Raw genomic sequence first — 22,329 nt, forward strand, 5'->3', positions numbered from 1 at the left:
GGGGGGGGGGACGAGTGGACAAGGGAATCGCGTAGGGAGCAATCCCTGCGGAAAGCAGAAGAGGGGGGAGGGAAAGATGTTCTATGTTCTCCATCAACCTTTGGTGCTCCCCTCCTCCTTTCTTTCTTCCTAGGCCTCCCGTCCCATGATCCTTTCCTTTCTCCAGCTCTGTATCCCTTTTGCCAATCACCTTTCTGGCTCTCAGCTTCACCCCACCCCTTCCGGTCTTCTCCTATCATTTCGCATTTTCCCCCTCCCCCTGCTACTTTCAAATCTCTTACTATCTTTCCTTTCAGTTATTCCTGACAAAGGGTCTCGGCCCGCAACGTCGATAGTGTTGCTCTGGGTTGCTGTCCTGCTGAAAAATGAACTTCGTTCCCATTTTAAGCTTTCTGGCGGGGCTATCAGGTTTTTATCCAGGATCCTTCAGTATTTAGCAGCATTCATCTTCTCATCAATCCTGACCAGATTTCCAGTTCCTGCTGCTGAAAAGCATCCCTATGGCATGATGCTACCTCCACGATACTTACAGTAGGGACAGTGTTAGCTGGCTGATGTGCCACACATACCAGTTAGTGTTGAGGCCAAAAGGTTCCACTATAGTCTCATCTGACCACAAGACCTTCTTCCACTCTTTACATTATCTTCTAAGTGACATTTTGCCAAGGGTTTACGGACAAGAATATGCTTTTTTTAAGCCAGGACTTTTTCCATGCTACTCTTCCATAAATACCTTTATTGTGCAAGGCCTTAGAGATAGTGAAGCCAAGAACTTCATCTCCATTTGCAGTCACTAACTTCTGCACTGACTGTTAGCATCACCTTAGCCCAGGCATGGGCAAACTACGGCCCGCGGGCCTTATGCGGCCCGTTAAGCTTTTTAATCGGGCCCGCAGAACTTGATGAAATTATATTAATAAACCTTGTTAACGTTTTCTCCCCGCAATTCTGGCGTTTTCCCAATAGATGACGCACTCTATATACATTGACCTTTGTTGAGGTGCAGCGTATTACTCCACATTTGCGCTTTACTTTGTGACCTTGTGGCGACCCACTTCCTGGCACATCCGAACCGGCTCACAATTAGCCAGTGTTCCGGCTAAGAGAGATAGCCTGTGGGGGTTTGCGAGCACAGAGCTCCGCATACCGGCGCGCTCTCCCTGCTTTGTCATTGTGCGGGTCGTTGTTGAGTTTTGGCACAGGGGACAATTGAATAAGAAGGAGCAGGACAAGTAGACCTGCATCTCCTACCGTTTTTGAAATAAAGACAGTCAGGAGGAGAGTGATGATGATAATATCTTGAAGGATAACAGAATTTTCAGTGTTTTAAAAGTCATTTCAATAAATAGCTAAATATCATGGGACTTCAAAGACAGATATTTTGTTGTAATGCACTTGTTCATTTTCAATTGAAATTAAAGCACGTTTTCTACATATCCCATGATATTTTATTTTCTCTTATGAGATGTATTACCAAAACATTCCGTCCATCTGCTCCTGGTCCTGCCCCCCTGTCAAATTTTAGAACCCTTTGTGGCCCTCAAGTCAAAAAGTTTGCCCACCCCTGCCTTAGCCTCTCTTACAAGAGCAATTCTTCTCTGGCAACTAAGTTTAAGGGGCAACCTGACCTAGGCAGTGCGGCTGCAGTTTCATTTCTCTCCCACTTTTTCATGATGGACTTCAATGAGCTCTGAGTTATGTTCAGTGCCTTTGAGATGGTCTTGTACCCTTCCCCAGATTTGTGCTTCTCTATTATCGTTTCCCTGACTTGTCTTGAATGCTCTTTTGTCTTCATTTTGGTTTGGTCTGTTGAAAATCTGTTGGACCTTAGAGAGGGGTATTTATTCTTATGAATTCATTTAATACAGGTAATCCTCCAATTTTCAACATCAAGTACTGATGAATAAGTATTTGAATAAATGCTTAATATGATGAATAAATACTGACTAATAAATAAGGTAATATATTGCTCTTGAGGAAAGTTAACATAGTAATTACAAAGTGGATGAATACTTTTTCAGCCTATTTTGGTTTTAAATCTTTAGTAAATTATTGACTGGTTTTAGATTTCTTTGTTTTGAAACTATGCACAATAATTAGTAGATTTGCTCAATAATGCTACGTGAATACATTTTAAATTTAGAAAATGAAACAGTAAAATGTGAAAATAGTTGTGGGGATAAACACTTTTTCAAGGTACTGTATGTATGGTAGATTCATTGAAAAGTGGTCTGTTTACTGCCTTACAGATGCAGAGTATTTATAGTTGCATTCAAGTTTCTGAAGACTTTGTGTCACCTGAACATATACAACACGCTTTTCATCTGACACATGAGCTAAGACACCAGTCAAGAGATGAGATAAACTATGAGGATAAACTACAGGTATGAACTATTTTGAATGCTTTATTAGCCTGTTCCAATGAATGCTTTTTAGAAAAAATGGAATTATGGCATTCAAATCCACAGTTCATTAAAAGTGGCATCACAGTTAAATATGGCCATAAAGAGAGCCTTTGGTACATTGGCTTTCATAAATCAGAGTATTGAGTTCAGGGTTTGGAATGTTATGTTGAAGTTGTATAAAATGTCAGTGAGGCTAAATTTGCAGTATTGTGCACAGTTCTGGTCACCTGAAGTACCTACAGGAAAGATCAGAAAGATTGAAAAAGTACAGAAAAAATTTACAAGGATTTTGCCAGGACATTTTTGGGCCCTTATCTTAGAAAGGATGTACAAACGTATTATTATCATTGGAGAGATTTCAGAGAAGGTTCATGAGGATGATTCTGGGATTGAAGGGTTTAACATATGAGGTGAGTTTGGCAGCTTTGGGCCTATACTCACTAGAATTTAGAAAAATGTGTGGGGATCTCATTGAAATGTACCAAATGTTGAAAGGACTAGATAAGGTGGATGTGGAGAGGATGCTTTCTCTGGTGGGGGTATCCAGAACTAGAGGACACAGCCTCAAATTCAGTGGCAACTTTTTAAAACTGAAGTAAGGAGGAATTTTTTTAAAAAGTGGCGAATCTGTCGAATCACCACTGTGGTGGAGGCCAAGTCCGTGGGCATATTTAACACGGAAGTTGGTAGATTCTTAATTGGTTGGGGCATCAAAGGACATGGTGAGAGGGCAGGTGTATGGGTTGAATGGAATCTGGGATTAGCCATGATGAAATGTCGGAGTGGACTCAATAGGCTGAATGGCCTAGTTCTGCTCCTTTGTCTTATGGTCTTCAGGATTTGAGGACCTGAGTTATAAGAAGATGTTGAGTAGCTTAGGACTTTATTCCCTAGACTGTAGGAGAATGAGAGGAGATTTGGTAGAGATATACAAAATGATGAGGGGTATAGATAAGGTAGGCATTTTCCACTGAGGGTGAGTGAGACTAGAACTAGAGGTCTCTTCACTCAGAGGGTAGTGAGAATGTGGAACGAGCTGCCAGTGGAAGTGATGGATACAGGTTCGATTTTAACACTTAAGGGAAGTTTGGGTAAGTACATGGATGGTAGGGGAAATGGAGAGTTCACTGACCAGCCGTCCTGTAGATGCACATTTCATGCAGTTCAGGTAATTCCACTTCATTTATGGGAGTGCTGAAAGCTATTGCATAAAATTTGCCCAGTCTAGTAGCACTGACCTCTGATAAGCTACCCATTTAATCCTATTCCCCTCTTCTTTTCATCTGTTTTTCCCTTCCATAACTTCCATTATTTTTTAACATTGCCACCCATTTCAAATTCTACCAATTTACTGTATATGTAAATAGGAAGACATGAGAAAAATATTCCTGAATCTTCTGTAGTTCTTAGCCAATCATTGTATCTTCTGGTTAGCGACCTTTCTGCTTTTCGACAGCTTTCTGTATTTTAGCAAAACCATTAATGACTTAAATATATATTTCTATTAAATCTGCAATTGGTCTTCATTCTAAGATCAGTTAGAGATTCTTGACCTAATTGAATTAATTCCACTAATTAATTAAATCCCCGTAGATCACCTCTAAGATCTTAACATTCTTACATAAGAATGGTGACCAAAATTATCTATTATACTTTGGATGATTTCTATTAACTACAGGCAGTCCCCGAGTTACGGATGTCCGACTTGCGAACAGAGGAAGGAGAATGCCGTCCGCCATTTTAAGTCGGATCGTGACGCCATCCGCCATTTTAAGTTGTTGCCATTGACACTGTGTTGATTGTCTAACTTTGTATTTGGCTTAAATTTTTCTTAGTAAGATTCACCCTGGTTCCTGCCCCCCCCCCCCCCCCCCCCATTCTGGTCTGCTGGTGGCGCAGTGAGATCAGCGCCGGGTTGGAGAATGGAGTTTCCCGAGTTCGATCCAGTGATAGACTGCTCCCGTGCCGGGTTGATGTTGATCCGGTGACTCCCGTACCATCCGTGCTGTGTTGATATCGAGCTCGCAACTCGACCTTGTAAAAAAAACACTGCCACCTCCAGTTTTAATTCCCACGTGGGGTATTGTAGATGATCAAGTACCCAAACCCAGCACAGTCCCCACTTGTCCCATTTGGCCTGTCTCAATGCGGTGGTCCTTACGACCCAGCGGACCTCGGGAGCCAGCAAAGCTGGGGACCCGCCACCTGCAGTGTTTCTGTTCCATTGACGGGAAGTGTTCACGATTGAAAATAAAGTGGAAATAATAAAGCATTTGGAAAGAGGTGAAATGCCATCGGTCATTGGAAAAGCATTAGGCTACGATCGGTCAACGATGGGAACAATTTTAAAGGATAACGGATAAAGTGAGAATAATGGAGCATGTGAAAGGTGCTGCCCTATTGAAAGTTACAATTATTACTAAGTAACGCAGTGGTTTAATTATTGGAATACATATGTTTCTTAAGTTTTATATGCATAGAAAGGTAAAATATATACTAAGACAAACGTTTGACTAACTGATGCTAAATAATACTGGATGTACTTGTTCCGACTTCCGTACAAATCCGACTTAAAGACAGTCTCAAGAATGGAACTCGTACATAACCCAGGGACTGCCTGTATATAAAAAAAATCATCATTTTGTTGTTTTTATACTTTATTGATAAAACTAAAGATCCCATTTGTCTTAACAGAGTACTAATCTTGTTTTATCCATTTCAAAAATCAGTGTCTGTATGTGTTTCTACTAATGCATTTCCTTTTAAATTTTTCATTTTTTTTATTACCTTTCCTCATTCTTTGAACAAAATGGATCACTTCTCAGTATGAAGTTTCAACTCCCCACATGTACTCCATAAACTTTAGAACTCTTATTACTTACCTGTTTGTTACTGGAGAAATTAAGCAGAACAGTCACTTGGACCTAATGGCCAGTATTCTTATGTTCCAAAATGAAAGTTCAAGTAAAAGTGGGTACATTGACCATCAAGAACTCTTTAGACTGTGAAATAGCCAAGAAGAATTGGTGGAGATGGAAGTGCAAGCAGGGTATCATAGATGGAGTGGCTTCTTTGGAATTCTGAATGGGTGGGGAAATATGTCTAGTGGTGGCAACACTTTGAAAGTGAAGTGAATTACAGGATGTGGATACTGATCAGGTGGAAGGTAAGGGTAGGGGGACGCCAAGGTAAGGACTATAGGAAATGAAGCAAGGAATGTGAGAGCCATAAGTTTTGGTGGAAAGGAAACAATAGGAGAAACATTTTGGAGGCAGTGGTATCGAAGATGTATCAGAATGGATAAACTGGGAGAAGAATGGTTACCTTTGAGAAAGCCACTGGGGTCCTTGGGCTTCTGTTGGATATTGTTTGCTAATCTATTCCATGCAATAGAGATTGAGAGAAGAAGGGAAGGGAAGGTGTGAAATGTATCCAGCGAAAAAGGTAAATATTTAATTTGTGCATGAGGCAAGACAATCATATCAATCCTTCAACACACAAAATGCTGGTGGAACACAGCAGGCCAGGCAGCATCTATAGGAGGAAGCACTGTCGATGTTTCAGGCCAAGACCCTTCATCTTTGAAAAATGCAAAGGGCCCTTAGGCCATCTTGATGTGAGATAAAGATGTAGAGGGATTGAACATCCAAAGTGAAACTTAGCTGGATAGCACCAAGATCCTCACTTGTCTATCAGTGAAACCATCAGAGGAGTTACTGATAGACATGGAGAGAAACTGGACCATGGGAAAAAGAATAAAGGCAAGGGGGTGTGTGAGACAGGGATAGACTGAAATATTGAATGTCTTTGTTTATTTTGCAATGGTAACTAGAGCTTTCAGTTGCTTGCCATTTTAATTCACCCTCTCATTCTCTCTCTGATCTTGCCATCTTTGGTTGTTCGCACTGTTCTGACATGAGAGGATATTTCCTATAGTGGGAGATTGTAGGACCAGAGGTCACATCCTCAGAATAGACTGATGTCCATTTTAAACAGATGAGGAATTTCTTTATCCAGAGCGTGGTGAATCTATGGAATTTGTTGCCACATGCAGTTGTGGAAGCCAAGTCATTGAATTTATTTAAGGTGGAGGTTGATAGGATCTTGATTAGTCAGGCCATGAAAGGTTACAGGGAGAAGGCAGGAGAATGGGGTTGACAGGGAAAATGGGTCAGCCATGATGAAATGGTAGAACAGCCTCAATGAGCCAAATGACCTAATTCCACTCCTATGTCTCATGGTCTTAAAAGACAAACACAGCTCTGAGACCCAACCAATCCACCCTTCTGACCGGCACATTACTTCCCTCAGGACGACTTTAAATTCAACATTTTCAGATATGTAGCCTTTCCAGTTTACGTCAGGACTGGCTGTGACTTCAATTATTAACTGTATTTCTCTTTCTGCGTTGCCTGACATGGCCAGCTTTTCTGGCCTCTGTTGTTTTTATTTTGGATCTACAATGTTTTCTGTTTGGCATGTCCATTTTGTAACTCTCATTTCCAGTTGTGATTTTTTTCCTCGTCATTCTCTGCTTCTATTTGTCTCCTTTTTGCATCTCAAGGCAGATACCTGTAGTTAATCAACTTTCAGCTATCATCTTCACAACTTGTCAAAGTTCAAGTAAATTTATTATTGAAGTATGTATGTTCAGTGGCCACTTTGTTAGGTGCAGGATTGGAACCCAGTATGGTCTACTGCTTCTGTAACCCTGTCCACTTCAGGTTTCGACGTGTTGTGCATTCAGAGTTGCTAGTCTGCACACCACTGTTGTAAAGCATGGTTAATTAAGTTACTGTCACCTTCCTTTCAGTTTTAACTAGTATGGCTATTCTATCTCATTAAAAAAGTGTTTTGCCCACAGAACTGGATTTATTTTTTGTTTTTCAAATAATTCCCTGTTAACTTCAGAGAATTGTGAGTGAAAATCCAAGGAGATCAACAGTTTTTGAAATACTCGACTAATGCTCAAACTCTGGCACAATCATTCCACAGTCAATATGACAGATCGCATTTCTTCTGCATTCTGATGTTTAGTCTGAACAACTGAACCTTTTGACTATGTCTACATACTTCTATGCCACATGATTGATTGCTATTTGCGTTAATGAAAAGGTGTACAAGTGTACCTAATGAAGTGACACTGAGTGTATACTATCTTTAGATTCATTTTCTTGAAGGCAATTACAGAAAAAATAAATACAATAGACTTTTACATAAAGCTATACATAAACAAAACTAACAATGTGCAGAAGAAGACAAAGTGCAGGGGAACAAATAATACTGAAATCATGTTGTAAAGAGTCCTTGAAAGTGAGTCTGTAGGTTGTGGAACCAGTTCAGAGTAGCTGTGATTGAAGTTATCCATGCTGGTTCAGGCGTCGGATGGTTGAAGGATAATAATTGCTTCTGAACCTGGTTATGTGCACCTTCTGCCCGATGGTAGAATGTACTGTGATGGACTGGATGGTATCCACCACTTTCTGTAGACTTTCCATTCCTGGGCATTGGTGTTTCCATATAAGGCCCTGATACAACCAGTTAGGATACTCTCCACTTTTCACATAGAAGTTTGTCAAAGGTTTTGATGACATGCTGAATCTATACAAAATTCAAAGAAAGTAGAGGCACTGTCCTGACTTCTTTGTGATGACACTTGTGATTCCCTGCATATGTTAACGCCAAGGAATTTAAAACTACTGACCCTCTCCACCTCCGTTCACCTAATAATGACTGGCTGATGGGCCTCCAGCTGCTTCCTCTTGTAATTGTTAATCATCCCTTTGGTTTTTCTGATGTTGAGTGAGAGTCATTTAGGGTTTCAGTTTTCACTCCAACCTGTTGAGTATTTTTAGTATTTCCTGTTTTATTTCAGATTTCCAACACCTGCAAGTATTTGCCTTTTTTTAAGATACAGAAACGTTTACTGATAAGGCACAGCTAAGAGGAAAAGTAATCTTTGAGGACCAAAGAGATATCACCAGGTGAAGTATGTGAGAAAGAAAGTAACAAATAGTGCAAAATGTGAGGAAATTTATGGTCAATTGCGTTGAAATTGTTGACAAATCAGGAGAGACAGGAACACAGTAAAGGGCAAGGAAAGACCATTAATTTAAACTGCATTTATATCAAGAGGCATAATAGATAATGCTGGTGAACTCAGGGTGTGGATTGGCTCTGGTGACTGTGATATAGGCATGACAGAAACATGGCTGAAGGAAGGGCAGGACTAGCAGTTCAGCGTCCCAGAATACAGATGTGACAGAGGTGCAGAAGAGAAGAGAGAGCCGTTTTCTTAGTGAAAGAGGACATAACTTTGGTCATTGGAGAGGATAATCTTGTAGGATCATTCATTGAGGTCATATAGGTAAAATTTAAAGAATACTTCATTTTTTTTTACTGTGGAGAGAATGATGGAAGCTAGGGAACTGAGTGTTGATGTCTTTGACTGCATACAGAATATCAGCAAGGAGGTAATGGCAGTCTTAAGGTGCATTAAGATGCATAGATCCCCAGAGCCTGACCTGATGCATTTTTTGAACTTTTTGGAAAAGCTAGAGAAGAAATTGCAGAGGCCTTTGTAGAGACTTTTGCTTCATATCTGGCCACAAGTGAGATTTCAGAGGAATAAAGAGTGACTAATTGTGGTACCATTATTTAAAGAAGGGCAGCAAAAACAAGCCAGCAAACTGCAGGCCAGTGAGTCTGATATTGTTGATGGGTAAATTGCTGGAGGGAACTCTGAGTGACAGCATCTAATAACATTTGGAGAGAGGAAGTTTGATTCAGGACAGTCTTTATGGCTTTGTGTTTGGGAATTCGTGTCTGATAGTTGCAGAGATAACCAAAAGGGTGAATGAGGGTAGGCCAGTGGATGCTGTCTATCTAGAGACTTTAGAAGGCCTTTGACCTAGTCCCTCATGTCAAGATAGTTAGATTGCATGGGATCCAGGGTGAAAAAACAGACTAGATTCATAATTGGCTCAGAGCAAGGAAGCAGAGTGTGATGGTCGAGGGTTGTTGCTGGGATCATTGTTTGTTATTATAAATTATTTCAAAACTCTTTCCAGCTGAACTGCCATTTGGTTATTTTAGTCATAGGATTGTACTGTACTGATTTAGCCTTTTTGGTCCACTGGATCTGTGCTGATCATCAAGTACCTATTTACACCAATCTTACACTAATTCCATTTTATTATGTCCATATTCTCATTTTCTCCTTTCCATCCAACCCCCAACATCACTATCACCTCCCTCAGATTTGCTTCTGTACACTATACAGTATCTACAGTTGAAGCAATTTACAACTGCCAGTTCACCTACCAACCCCATGTTTTAGGGCAGTGGTGGAAACCAGCACACCTGCCACTCCACCCTGATTATACCCCACATAACTTTAACCACTCTGCTCCAGGAAAAATCAATCATGGCTCCCCAGACTCTTATAACTGAAACACTGCCCGTCAGGCAACATCCTGAATTGTGATGACCAGAACTGCATAGCTTACCCCAGCTAAGGTCTGACTAGTGTTTTAAAAAGTTGAAGTGTAGCCACTCTGCATATGTACCCACATGATCATAGGGAAACTGTGCAAACACCTAACAGATGCACAAAAGGTCAGGATTGAAGCTAGTTACAGGAGGTGAGGTAGCAGTTCCACTGTGCCCTCCTGTTGTGATGGAATACTGGACTTGAACTAAATCTCTGTTTCTTAAACAATTGAGATTAATAGATTAATCTCTTGGAATTTTTTTTCTCACTCCATCTAAAGTTTAAAAGCTTTTCTACCTTTCCCTCCCTCCCAATGTAGCATTAACAGAAGTGAATAGAGTTTACTCTGCAGACAGATGTAGAGCTTTGATTTAAAAGTTTTGGACTCAGGCCTCTGCTGATTTGGCAGTCTGACCCTTTGCACTTCACTTCAGCAACTCTTCTGGTCTATTTCCCAGTCAGTTGTACACCATTCATTAAAATGTTCATGCTGGGAATATTTACTACATAATGAATATTAAAAAAAACTATATTGTATTGATATTCGTGGGGCCTCCCTTCATACAAATTGCTCTCTTATATCACAAGATTGGCTACCCTTTGAACTGGCAGTTTAAAAAGCCGATGTTAAGCTCTGTGGTGTTGTGAGGTTTTAAGTGACCATTACATAAATACACAGCATTTTTCTTTTTATGTCTTATGTTGTTTGAAGTTCAAGTTTAATTGTCATTCAATCATACATGTATACCCATGAATACAGCCAAATAAAACAGCGTTATTCTGGGGCCAAGGAACAAACACAGTACCAACAGTCAACACTGCCCAAGGCACACATGGCACAAATAAGATAGCAGTTAAAAATGTCATACAAAAAATGTAGTCCAAATCCCTGATTCCATAAATGTTGCAAAGGTCTGCAGTGAAACACAATACATCTTGTCTTCTGTCGAGTGATCACTGGAGTGAGCGCCAACTCCAGCCTGTGTGCCACGCTACACTGCCTCTGGCATGCTGTTGAGGTGCTTCAATCCCGATGGCTGCAAGCAGGCGACACTGTGGCCTCAGGCTTAGTCCTTGCTGTAATCCAGGCCATGCAGCTCCTCTTCCATTCGCCAATAAACCAGTGTATTACACACTACAAATGTCTAACAGAGTCTTGCAATCACAATGAAAGCACCTAAGGCGATCACTCGCTGTTAGACTGTACACCTGCATCAACTTTGACACTTCCCTGATGCAGGCAGCAACATAATCCACCAAGTCCAACTCTTTCAGTTTTTCTGCCAACAAGCTACTCGCTGTGCCAGGAGACCTGCAGTACTTCAAGTTCTTAGTGTCCAGCAGGGTCTCGTGCTCATTAAAAAAAGAGTTTAAAAAAGACAGTTGCATCTTTCGTAGGCTCCTTAGAAGCTGCTACATTTGAGCACACCACCATCTTCCCGGAAGTCTTCATCTAGTATGTCAATTCCTAGTCATTTCCTGGCTTGAAATTTAAGTTTTTCTTTATATTTTTCTTCCAAATATCCGGACCTGACTTGCACTACCTTACTTTCCCTTTTCTATTTTCTAATTATGTTTTATAATTTAAATTTTTATTATATTTAATTCAATTTGTACTTCAGGAAGCACGAAGCACAGAATCAAATATCGCTGTGATGATTGTACGCTCTAGTATCAATTGTTTGGTGACAATAAAGTAAAGTAATATTATATCTTTATGTTTGAAAATTATTATTAAGCTGAACTGCTGGCTGAGTACCAGGATTAAATGAATCAGCAGTTTCCATTATTTGAAAGGAACAGGAATATAACCAGGAAATGGGATGTATCATTTCACAGTGAAAATTACAATCTAGGTTAGTGGAATGCTGAGGCAACACACTCCATTTTCAATTTAAGGGATTATCCTTTGAGCTTCTCACCATTTCTTCCTCAGTTGACTAGATTTCTTTGGTTGTTGTCCAGAGAACTTGAATTGATTTCTGTCAGAATCTATTGGTGGAAAAAAAGTCAGTTGTGGAATTTCTGAATGTTGTGCACAGAGAAGATCATTCACCCCTGTTACACTGTGGCATCTTAAGTTTGAAACGAGTTTTGTCAGCTCAGTTATACAGTCTACTCAGTCAATCATTTAGCAAAAAACAGACCATTCCACCCATCATGTGCAAAGCCGCCTATGCTTAGGCATTTTAAGTAGTCCTTTAGATATTTCAATGCTGTCAGTGAGTGACTGCTTCCCCCATACTCTCCAGCTGTGCAATTCAAGTACTTGCCACTCTTTGGTTGAAAATAAGTCCCCCTCCGATCCCCTCTAAGTCCCTTGTCCTTACCCTAAATTTATGTCCTCTGATTTTATCTATCTGTGATATGGGTAAACGTTTAGCTGCCAGTCTACTCCGTTTATACCCCACTTAACTTTAACGACTCTGCTCCAGGCTTCTTTCAATCCTGTGCAGTAGCCCTCCATACCAGACAGTGATGCAGCCTGTTAGAATGCTCTCCACGGTACAACTATAGAAGTTTTTGAGTGTATTTTTTTGATGTGCCAAATCTCTTCAAACTCCAAATAAAGTATAGCCGCTAACACACAATACTCTGCAGATGCTGGGGTCAAAGAAACACGCACAACACGCTGGATAGCAGGTCAGGCAGCATCCGTGGAAGCAAACAGTCAACGTTTCGAGCTGAGATCCTTCATTAGGTCCCTTCGTCAGTATAGCTGCTGTCTTGCCTGATTCTGATTATGCTATAACCACATTATCTACCTCTGGTGCCACCTTCAATCCTTCAAGGATCTTTGGTACACCAAGATCCTTCAGTTCCTCAATCCTCCTTAAGACCCTAACATTCACCATGTATTACACTCGGCCCTCTTTATCCGCGGTGGTTTGGTTCCAAGACCCCCCGCAAATACCAAAAATCACGGATGGTCAAGTCCCTTATTTAACCTGATTCAGTGCGGTGGTTTTTAGGACCCAGCGGAACCACGGACTTTATTTAACATGTCCAGAGCAGTGGGCATTAGGACCAGGCGTAGTTCTGAATCCGTGATGTTTCTGTTCACGAAATAATCACAATCACGATTGAAAATAAGATGGAAGTAATAAAGCAATCGGAAAGAGGTGAAATGCCATCAGTCATTGGAAAAGTGTTAGGCTACAGTCGGTCAATGATCGGAACAATTTTAATGGAGCATGTGAAAGGCCCTGCCCCGATGAAAGCTACAATTATTACTAAGCAACGCAGTGGTTTAATTTTTGGGTTTTTGATCCTCCACATCAAGCCGGGACGGTGGAGAGCGCACTCGATAGCGATCTGTCACTAGATCGAACTGGGGAACTTCCCGAGCCCGGCGCTGAATCATACGTTCTTAAGTGTTTTATATACATAGAAAGGTAAAATATATACTATATACAAATGCGAATGTTTGACTAACTGACGCTAAATAATATGGGATGTACCTGTTCCGACTTACTTAGTAAGAACTATCAGTTTTTTAAAAATCTTGATCCACGATAACCCACGCACATCCTCCCGTATACTTTAAATCATCTCTAGATTACTTATAACAGCTAATAGAATGCAAATGCTATGTAAAATAGTTGTTATACTGCATTGTTTAGGGAATAATGAGAAGAAAAAAAGTCTGTACATGTTCGAACAACAAGTGCTGAAAGAGCACTTCCGGGTTTTCGCGATTCGCGGTTGTTTGCATTCGTGGATGCGGAATTTGCGGATAAGGAGGGCTGACTGTACTTCCAAAATGCATCATCTCCCTTCTGTTTGGATTACACTCCCATCTACCATTTTTCAACTCATCTGACCAACACCTTAGTAAAATGCCACTAGCTTAGGTGAGAATCTTGGTCAGCATGGAGCAGGTAGATTTATTTTGTTTAATTATCATTCAACCATACATGAATATCCATGATTACGGGCAAACCAAATAGCATTCCTTCAGGGCCACGATGCAAAATACAATACCAATAGTCCTGCACAGCACAAGACACATATAGCACATTTAAGGTAGCAAGTAAACATGCATTGACACAGGAAGTATATATAGCCCAAGTCCCAGAGTGATATGTCCTGTAAATTGATTAGGCATGAGTGTTATTGGCAAGAACAAGCAGTTCTTAACCATCTGTAGACGAACATACACACGCGTGCACACAATGCAGCTTGTCTTCCACTGAGCAAACATTGGAGAGCAGCACTGACAGGAGACCCCCAACCCAGCATGGACACCTTGCTACACTGCCTCCAGCATCTCTATTCCTAGACTACTGCAACAGGCAAGTCCATGGTCTGAGACCTAGTCTGTGTTGCATCTGAGACCACAGAGCTCCCCTGCCATCATTCTCACCAATAAACAAGGGAAATGGACTAACAGGATTTTATATTCCAGATGTCCAACAGGGTCTTGCAATTGCAAGAGAAATGTCTAAGGCAATCGCTCAGTTGGACTGAAGGATCTGTTTTTTTTATGCTGTAAGACTCTGACATTGGTAATACCTTGTCATCTAAGACTACCCTCCTGACTATCAAAAAGTCCACTGATCTTCATGTCAGCTTAAAAACTACTGAATCATTGAACTACATTGTTTGCTTCCTTTATGAATGCTGATGAAGAATATTCATTTATGACCTTTGCTACTGTATATTTCCCGGCCCCACACACAGATTGTCCCTGTTGACCACAATGGGCACTACTCTTTCACTGGTGGTTTTTTTGCCCTTCATTTACATATAAAACACTTACGGATTTAACTGAATCCTACTTCCTAGTGGTATTTTGTGATCTCTCTTTGCTTTCCTAGCTCTTTTGAAGGGACACCTGCACTTTGTATACTCTTGACAGGCCTTTGCCTTCTTTTGTTTCTCCATATCTGCCATATGCATCCTTTTTCTATTTACCCAACCCTTGATATCCTATGTTGTTGAGAGTTCCTTGGACACGTTACCTTTCTCTCACTATTACGTGAACATGTTGGTCATAAACTCTCACTGCTTCTTCTAAAAGTGCTTCCTGTTGTGCAAATAGATTCTTATAATCTACCTTTGTTAGTCCCTGTCTCATCTTGAGAGTATGTTTGTGGTCTTCTGGTGCTTTTGCATATCCATTTCAAAGTTCAATGTGCTGAGCATTCAGAGATGTTCTGCACACCATGACCAGTATTTGAGTTACTGTTGCCTTCCTGTCAGTTTGAACCAGTCTGGCTATTCTCTGACCTCTCTCATGAAAAGGCGTTTTCTCCCTCAGAACTGCTACTCACTGGATGGTTTTGTCTTTTGCATCATTCTCCGTAAACTCCAGAGACTGTTATGTGTGAAAACCCCAGAAGATCACCAGTTTCTGAGATACTCAAACCGCCCCATCTGGCACCAAAAATCAATCCACAGTCAAAGTTACTTGGATCACATTTCTTTCCCAATTCTAATGTTTGATCTGAATAACAACTAAACTTTTTGACCATGTCTGCATGTTTTTATGCTTTGAGTTCCTGCCACATGATTAGCTGATTAGATATTACATTAACAAGCGAGCATATCTAATAAAGTGGCCACTGAATGTATATAGATTTATGGCCACTACCTCCAAAATGCTCCCCGATGTTACTTCCTCCATGTGGCTAGCTACATTCCCCAATGGAGCAAACACAATGTTCCTACCTATTTTCTATGATGTACACTAAATGATAGCCGGTATTTATTGTTTGAGTTGTTTTGCTAATTGTTCTGTCTCAATTTTTTCTTGCAGATAAAAAATGTAATTTACCATTCTGTTAAAGATGCTGTGGGAATTCTGAGACTGCAGGAAGAAAAGGCGCATCAGAAAGTTTAATATTTTCTGAGTAATGTGACTTTGTCACCTTTGTTCAAAACTGAACATCTACAGTGCCAAGAAAAGTTTTGCCATAGTGGCTGAAATAATTATTGGCCAATATATCAAAATTAGTACAGGAAAAAATAAATGTAGCTACAACGGTCTGTGGGATAATAGCACTGTGTTCCATGTACTATATTGTACATTTGAAAATGACACATTGTATTTATTTTTAAAAATTTGTTACAGAACTTTATGCTGTGTTATAGATCTAATGTAAATGTGATTTGTACAGTTTAGTTTGCAAAAACTGATATTTTTCACTACATAGAGACAGTTACTGTGAAAAGGTGGGTGCAATTTACCAGCAATGCCTATTTTCTAATCACTGAATCGCACAGTCATCCTAAAAGTCCTGCCTAAAGAAATATACTTCGAAGTTCCTTATTGTATGGAAAATGACTGGATGGATATTCTATATACATTAGCTTTTAATTAAGTGTTCATTGTAACATTTAAACATCTTACAGCATTGTAATTTATTCAAACTGACATTCTGTTTTATATTAGTTATTGTGAACTTTTGCAAGCAAAATGACTTTTAAGAAGAGAAAGTAGTTATTCTATGTAAATGCATACATATATATTATACATCAATAATGTATTTTTTTAAAGCATAGCTTGCTTCAGTTTGTTAAACTACAAGTGTCACATGCTTTATACATTAAAATTCAAAAGGGTTTTACATTTTGCAATAAAATTGATTCATCTGTTATCCAAAAATAGCCATTTTGTGTAAACCAGTATATTTGTGTTCAAATGTCGGGCCTAGTGGTTTTTTGGAAAATATTTTATACGTATTTCATTTTTCTCAATATGTCAGCTGTGGCTGAGTAGGTAGCATTCCATCCTCTGAAACTGAGTCAAGTTCCACTCCAGGCACTAGAGTAGAAAAGCCCCAGTGATCCTCCAGCACGCTGCATTACCAAAGTCATCTTCTTTCTTGGTTGGGTGTAAAAGATCCAATGGGACTATTTCACAAAAGTTGCTGCAAGCATGTTGGCCATTCTAACACTCAGTCCACGTGCCTTTTGTAAATGTTTCCTCTGTAAATTGGCCGTTGCATTTCCAGGTTACAAGCGCAATTTCATTTTAATTGTGTTTTCTCATCTCAGCTGGAAGACCATCAACTCTGCTGGCTTGTAGAACATTCCCATCAATCCCATTCCCCCTTTTATCCCCCCAATAATGTAAGACAGTGCGTCACAGTGTGTGTGTGTGCTGGCTGTGATGCAAAATATCAACTGCATATAATCTATATCCCTTAACTCCCTGCCTGTTGATGTGCCTACCTAAATGCCTCTGTATCTGCTTCTACCACCTTTTTTTAACTTTCCTATGCATGAATTCCCTGCTATTTCTCCTGCACCCCACCTATACAAAGGGGCAACTTGCAGCACACCTTTGAGATGTGGGTGGAAAGTGAATCACCTGGAGGAACCTCATGCAGTCTACAAGTGAGACTATAGATGTTGGAGATCTGGAACAACACACAAAATGTTGGAGGAACTAAGCAGGTCAGGCAGCATCAGTGGAGGGGAATGAGCACTTGATATTTTGGACCAAGACTCTTCTTTATAGCCTTAAAGTACCAGTTGATGTTAAATTGTAAACAGCCTTTATTTACCTGAAGACTGGTTCTGCAGTCTCTTGCCACTTTTAATTAAAATCTGCTTTTCCATAATTTCATAACTCCAAAATAATCCCCAAGAGTGCTGTCTCCACACAGACAACTGTTGTCAGAGTTGTGAGGCAGCAGCTCTACCTTGAACTGACTGCAATGTTCCATGAACTGTACTGAATTCTGAATTATGCAGTCAAAAGGTGTTCGTTGTTCTGAGGCAAATTAGGGTGGACAAATCCCTAGAGTCTGACAATGTGTTCCCTTGGATTCTGTGGGAGGCAAGTGCAGACATTGAAGAGGACCTAGCAGAGATAATCATCCTTAGTGACAGGTGATGTACCAGAGGGATTGTAGGACAGCTAATGTTCCTCTGTTTAAGAAAAACTCTAAGAATAAACCAGGAGATTATAGGCTGATGAACTGGAAGGTATTCTAAGGGATCAGATATTTGAGCATTTTGATAGACAGGGAATCATTAAGGCTGGTCATCATGGTTTTGTGTGTGGTCAGTCCTGTCTATCCAATCTTGTAGAGTATTTTGAGGAAGTTACCAGGAAAGTTGATGAAGGTAAGGCAGTGGATGTTGTCTACATAGACTTCAGTAAGGTATTTGACAAGGCCCTGCATGGAAGGTTGGTCAAGAAGGTTTAGTGGCTTGGCATTCAAGACAAGACCGTAGATTGGATTAGGCATTGATTTTATGGGAGATGCCAGAGAGTGGGAGTAGATGGTTACCTCTCTGACTGGTGACCTGTGTTTAGTGGAGTGGTGCTGGTTCCATTGTTGTTTGTCATTTATATCAACAATCTGGATGATAATGTGGTTAACTGGATCGATAAATTTGCAGATGACACCAAGCTTGGACAGTGAGGAAGACTATTAACGCTTGCAGTAGGATCTGGACCTGCTGGAAAAATGGGCTCAAAAATAGCAGATGGAATTTAATTCAGACAAGTATGAGGTGTTGCACTTTGGGAGGACCAGCTCAGTCTTACATAGAGAGCATAGAGTCATAAAGGAAGTTTTTGGCACATTTGTCTTCATATGCTGAAGTACTGAGTACAGGAATTGGGATGGTATGTTGAAGTTGTGTAAGACATTAGTGAGGCCTGATTTAGAGTTTGTTTGCAGTTTAGGTCACTTACCTGCAGGAAAGATGCAAATAAGATTGAAGAAGAATGGTTACAAGGATGTTGCCGGGACTGGAGGACCTGAGTTACAAGGAAAGATTGAATAGATTTGGAACTACTTTCCCTAGAATGTACAGTAGAAGATTGAGAGGAGATTTGATAGAGGTATACAAAATTAGGAGAGGTAAAACATAGGGTAAATGCAAGCAGGCATTTTTCATTGATGTCTGGTGAGTCTACAACTAGAGGTCATGGGTTAAGGGTGAAAGGTGAAATGTTTAGGGGGAACATGAGCTAAAACTTCTTTACTAGGGTGGTACAAGTGTGGAATGAGTGCAAGTGGTGGAAACGATTTTGATTTCAACATTTAGAAGTTTGGATAGGTACATAGATGGAAGGCTATGGTCTGGGTGAAAATCAATAGGATAAGATTTAAATGGTTCACCACGGACTAGAAGGGCCAAAGAGCCTGTTTTTGTGCTGTAGTTTTCTATGACTGTGCACTTAAGACTTTTGCACAGTACTGTAGGTGCAAAAGGAAATGAATGAGCTGAAGAGGAAGGAATCTGATAAGAGGAGAGTAGACCACAGGAGAAAGGGAACAACTGGGGGCACCAGAGGGATGTGATGAGCAAAAGAGAAGTGGTGAGAAGGGAACCAGAATGGGAAATGGAAAAAGAGAAGGGGTGGGGGTAGAAATTGCGGTAAATTAGAGAAATCAATATTTATGCCATCAGGTTTTAGTCTACTAAAGTTAAATATGAGGTGTCACTTCTCCAACCTGAGTATAGTCTCCCCATGGCAGGACGGGAATGGAAAGTCAAATTGAAATTGGTGGCCACTGGGAAATCCCACCCTTTGTGGTGGATGGAGTGAAGGTACCCAACAAAGCAGTCCCTCACGTTATGTCTGATCTCATAGATGCAAAGAAGGCCGCACTGGGAGTACCTAATACTGCAGATGACCCCGACATCATTAGCTGGTTTTGATCTGCAATGTCTTTTTGTGGCGAACGCCACCACCTCAATTTCACCTCTTGCCTCGTGCTCTGGCTGCTGTCTCCATCTGGTTTCAGTTCAGAAATTTGCAATGAGGTAATGTCATCGACTAGGTTGATCTAAAGACTCTCAACAGCAAATACCAGCGTTCATTTTCAAGTTTAGAGCTTGGGTGTATCAGTGAAATTTCAGGGGCTTACCTCAATGGAATGTGATACTAGTTTTTTCAAGCTTTCTGTTCAAGATCATCAGCGATCCAAATCGGAGAAAGGGTGTTGATATCATTTGGAAGAAGAGGTGGCAATATTTGTGCAGCAGGTGATGATGTGCTGTAAACATCAGATCTCCACACACTATGGCACAGAACATTCTTTTCCCAGAGGTAAATTCCTTAGGAGGTAATTAAAATCAGAGCATGGATAAAGCAGTGGCTGATTGGCAGGAGGCAAAGAGTGGTAATAAAGTGAGCCTTTTCTGGCTGGTTGATGGTGACCTTGATAGAGCAGATGTGGAGAAGATGTTTCCTATGGTGGGAGAGTCTAAGACCAGAGGACACAGCCTCAGAATAGAGAGGCATCCTTTTCATACGAAGGTGAGGAATTTTTTCAGCCAGAGAGTGGTGAATCTGAGGAATTCATTTCCATGGGCACCTGTGGAGGCTAATTATGTCTAGTCAAGGCAGAAGTTGATAGATTCTTGATTGATTAGGGAATGAAGGGATATGGGGAGAAGACAGAAGACTGTCTGAAAGGAAAATTAGAACAGCCATGATGAAATGGTGGAGCAGGCTTGATGGGCCAAATGGCCTAACTCTGCTCCTATATCTTATGGTCTGATGGTCTATTCTTGAACCTAGTGGTGTGTGACCTAAAGCTCCCTGCATCTGTCATCCACCTACCTCTGTCTCCCAACTCCACCTCTCCTCTTCTCAAGATTCAAGTTTATTTATCACATTGAAATGTACAGTGAAATTCATCATTAATGTTAACAACCAACACACCCAAGGGTGCCCCGAAGGGTCACCACACATTCTGGTGCCAACATAGCATGCTTACAATGCTCAGCAGAACAATGGAGACCACAACAAGCAACAAAACAACAATGGGAAAACCAGCCCCGCTCTTCTACCTGAATCCATCTGCCCATCATCCTTCATTCTTGCATGGTCCACCAATTACTTCTGGCTCCTGTCTCAGCCCTCCCTCTCTCCATACTCCCCTCTGTTCCCTCAGAACTGATGCAGGGTTTCGACCTGTAATATTGACAGCTCCTTCCCCCACCCCGACCCCACAGATGTTGCTTGACTGGCTGAGACTCTCCAGATTCCAGCATGTGCATTCTCTTGTGCCTGCATAAACTTAGAACATAGAAATCTACAGGACATTACCGGCCCTTCGGTCCACAATGCTGTGCTGACCATGTAACCTACTCTAGAAACTGCCTAGAATTTCCCTACCGCATAGCCCTCTATTTTTCTAAGCTCCATGTATCTATCTAAGAGGCTCTTAAAGACCCTATTGTATCCACTTCCATCACCACTGCCAGCAGTGCATTCCATGTACCCACCACTCTCTGTGTGAAAAACTTACCCCTGACATCCTCTCAGTATCTATTTCCAAGCACCTGAAAACTATGCCCGCTCATGTTAGCCACTTATAGCTATATACACTATTTCTGTCCAGTGATCTAGACTTCCAAATGACAATTGTTAGATTTCACTGCAAGAGCTTAACAAACTGCATTTATACAGTACCCTTCACATTCTCGGGTTATTCAAGTGCCAAAAGCATTAATGATATTTAGAAAAAATTAATTGAGACTTGTAGTAATTTTTTTAAAGTATAAATGAATTAGTAAAAGAATACTGGTGCAAAAATAAATATAAAATTGTTTCCAAATAAAGTATAATTTTGATCACTATGGAAGTGAAATCTATTAATATTTAGATAGTTGTAAAAACACATTGTATTCACCAACAGATCATTTCTAATCTGTATTGTTCCTGTGAGCTTTCTTCCACAGAAATAGAACCACATGAAGTTCATTATTTGAATCCCCATCCTGTATTATAGTTATAGGAAAGATTTTAACAGCAGGAAGTGTATTTACACACAAAAATGCTGTAGGGGCTCAGCAGGAATCCTGATAAAGGGTCTCAGCCCAAAACGTCGATTGTTTATTCCTCTCCGCAGAGGCTGCCTGACCTGTTGAGTGTGTATCACCCTGGATTTCCAACATCTGCTGAAACTCTTTTGTTTTCTGATGCACTGTGCGCTTTCTCACATCTTGAAGAGAATGACCCAAATCTGTATTTTAACCTCCTCAGCCTTCTCGTCCTTTGGAATTTCAAAACATTCAAGCTATAACTCAACTCAGTCAGGGACTACTGACCTCATACAACCCAGAGAGAGTGTGAGTGAGTGAATGCCATGTGCTATGTGCCTGAAGGTTACTCAGGCATTGACGCTCAGATTTCCTGGGCCTGTGCTTGTTAGGAAGCAATGTTAAATCTGTTGGTCCTGAATAGCACAAGGGTTCTTCTGATTTGTTGTAGTCGGATTGATGCAAAATTAACAACTTACCTCCTTGATGCTCTAAACAACAATTGTGCAGGCGTCAAGGCATGCAGCACAATGCCAGTCACGAAATGTACCCCCCGCCCCCCCCCGACAGGTGGGCACAGATCTCTGCAACACTTCACTCGTCCAGGCTGCTTTCCCCACACGTTTCAAATCAGAAACCATCAACCCTGTACCAAAGAACACTACACATTCAGAACTAAACGACTACCAC

At 40.7% G+C, this 22,329-nt stretch overlaps 1 protein-coding gene across 7 annotated transcripts in view; it reads left to right on the forward strand.

The window, feature by feature from the left end:
- Positions 1 to 16,533, forward strand: part of jmjd1cb (jumonji domain containing 1Cb) — a 190,647-nt gene extending 174,114 nt beyond the window's left edge. For 3 of the 7 annotated variants that reach the window (XM_059947355.1, XM_059947357.1, XM_059947356.1), the window contains 2 exons: positions 2,250 to 2,384; positions 15,659 to 16,531. In XM_059947355.1, coding sequence (XP_059803338.1) covers positions 2,250 to 2,384; positions 15,659 to 15,742 — 219 coding nt within the window. In that variant the 3' untranslated portion in view covers positions 15,743 to 16,531. The other 4 variants (XM_059947351.1, XM_059947354.1, XM_059947352.1 and 1 more) reach the window with 3 other exon arrangements.
- Positions 16,534 to 22,329: the final 5,796 nt, after the last annotated feature.

Source organism: Hypanus sabinus, chromosome 22 (genome assembly GCF_030144855.1).
Source record: "Hypanus sabinus isolate sHypSab1 chromosome 22, sHypSab1.hap1, whole genome shotgun sequence".
Lineage (NCBI taxonomy): Eukaryota > Metazoa > Chordata > Chondrichthyes > Myliobatiformes > Dasyatidae > Hypanus > Hypanus sabinus.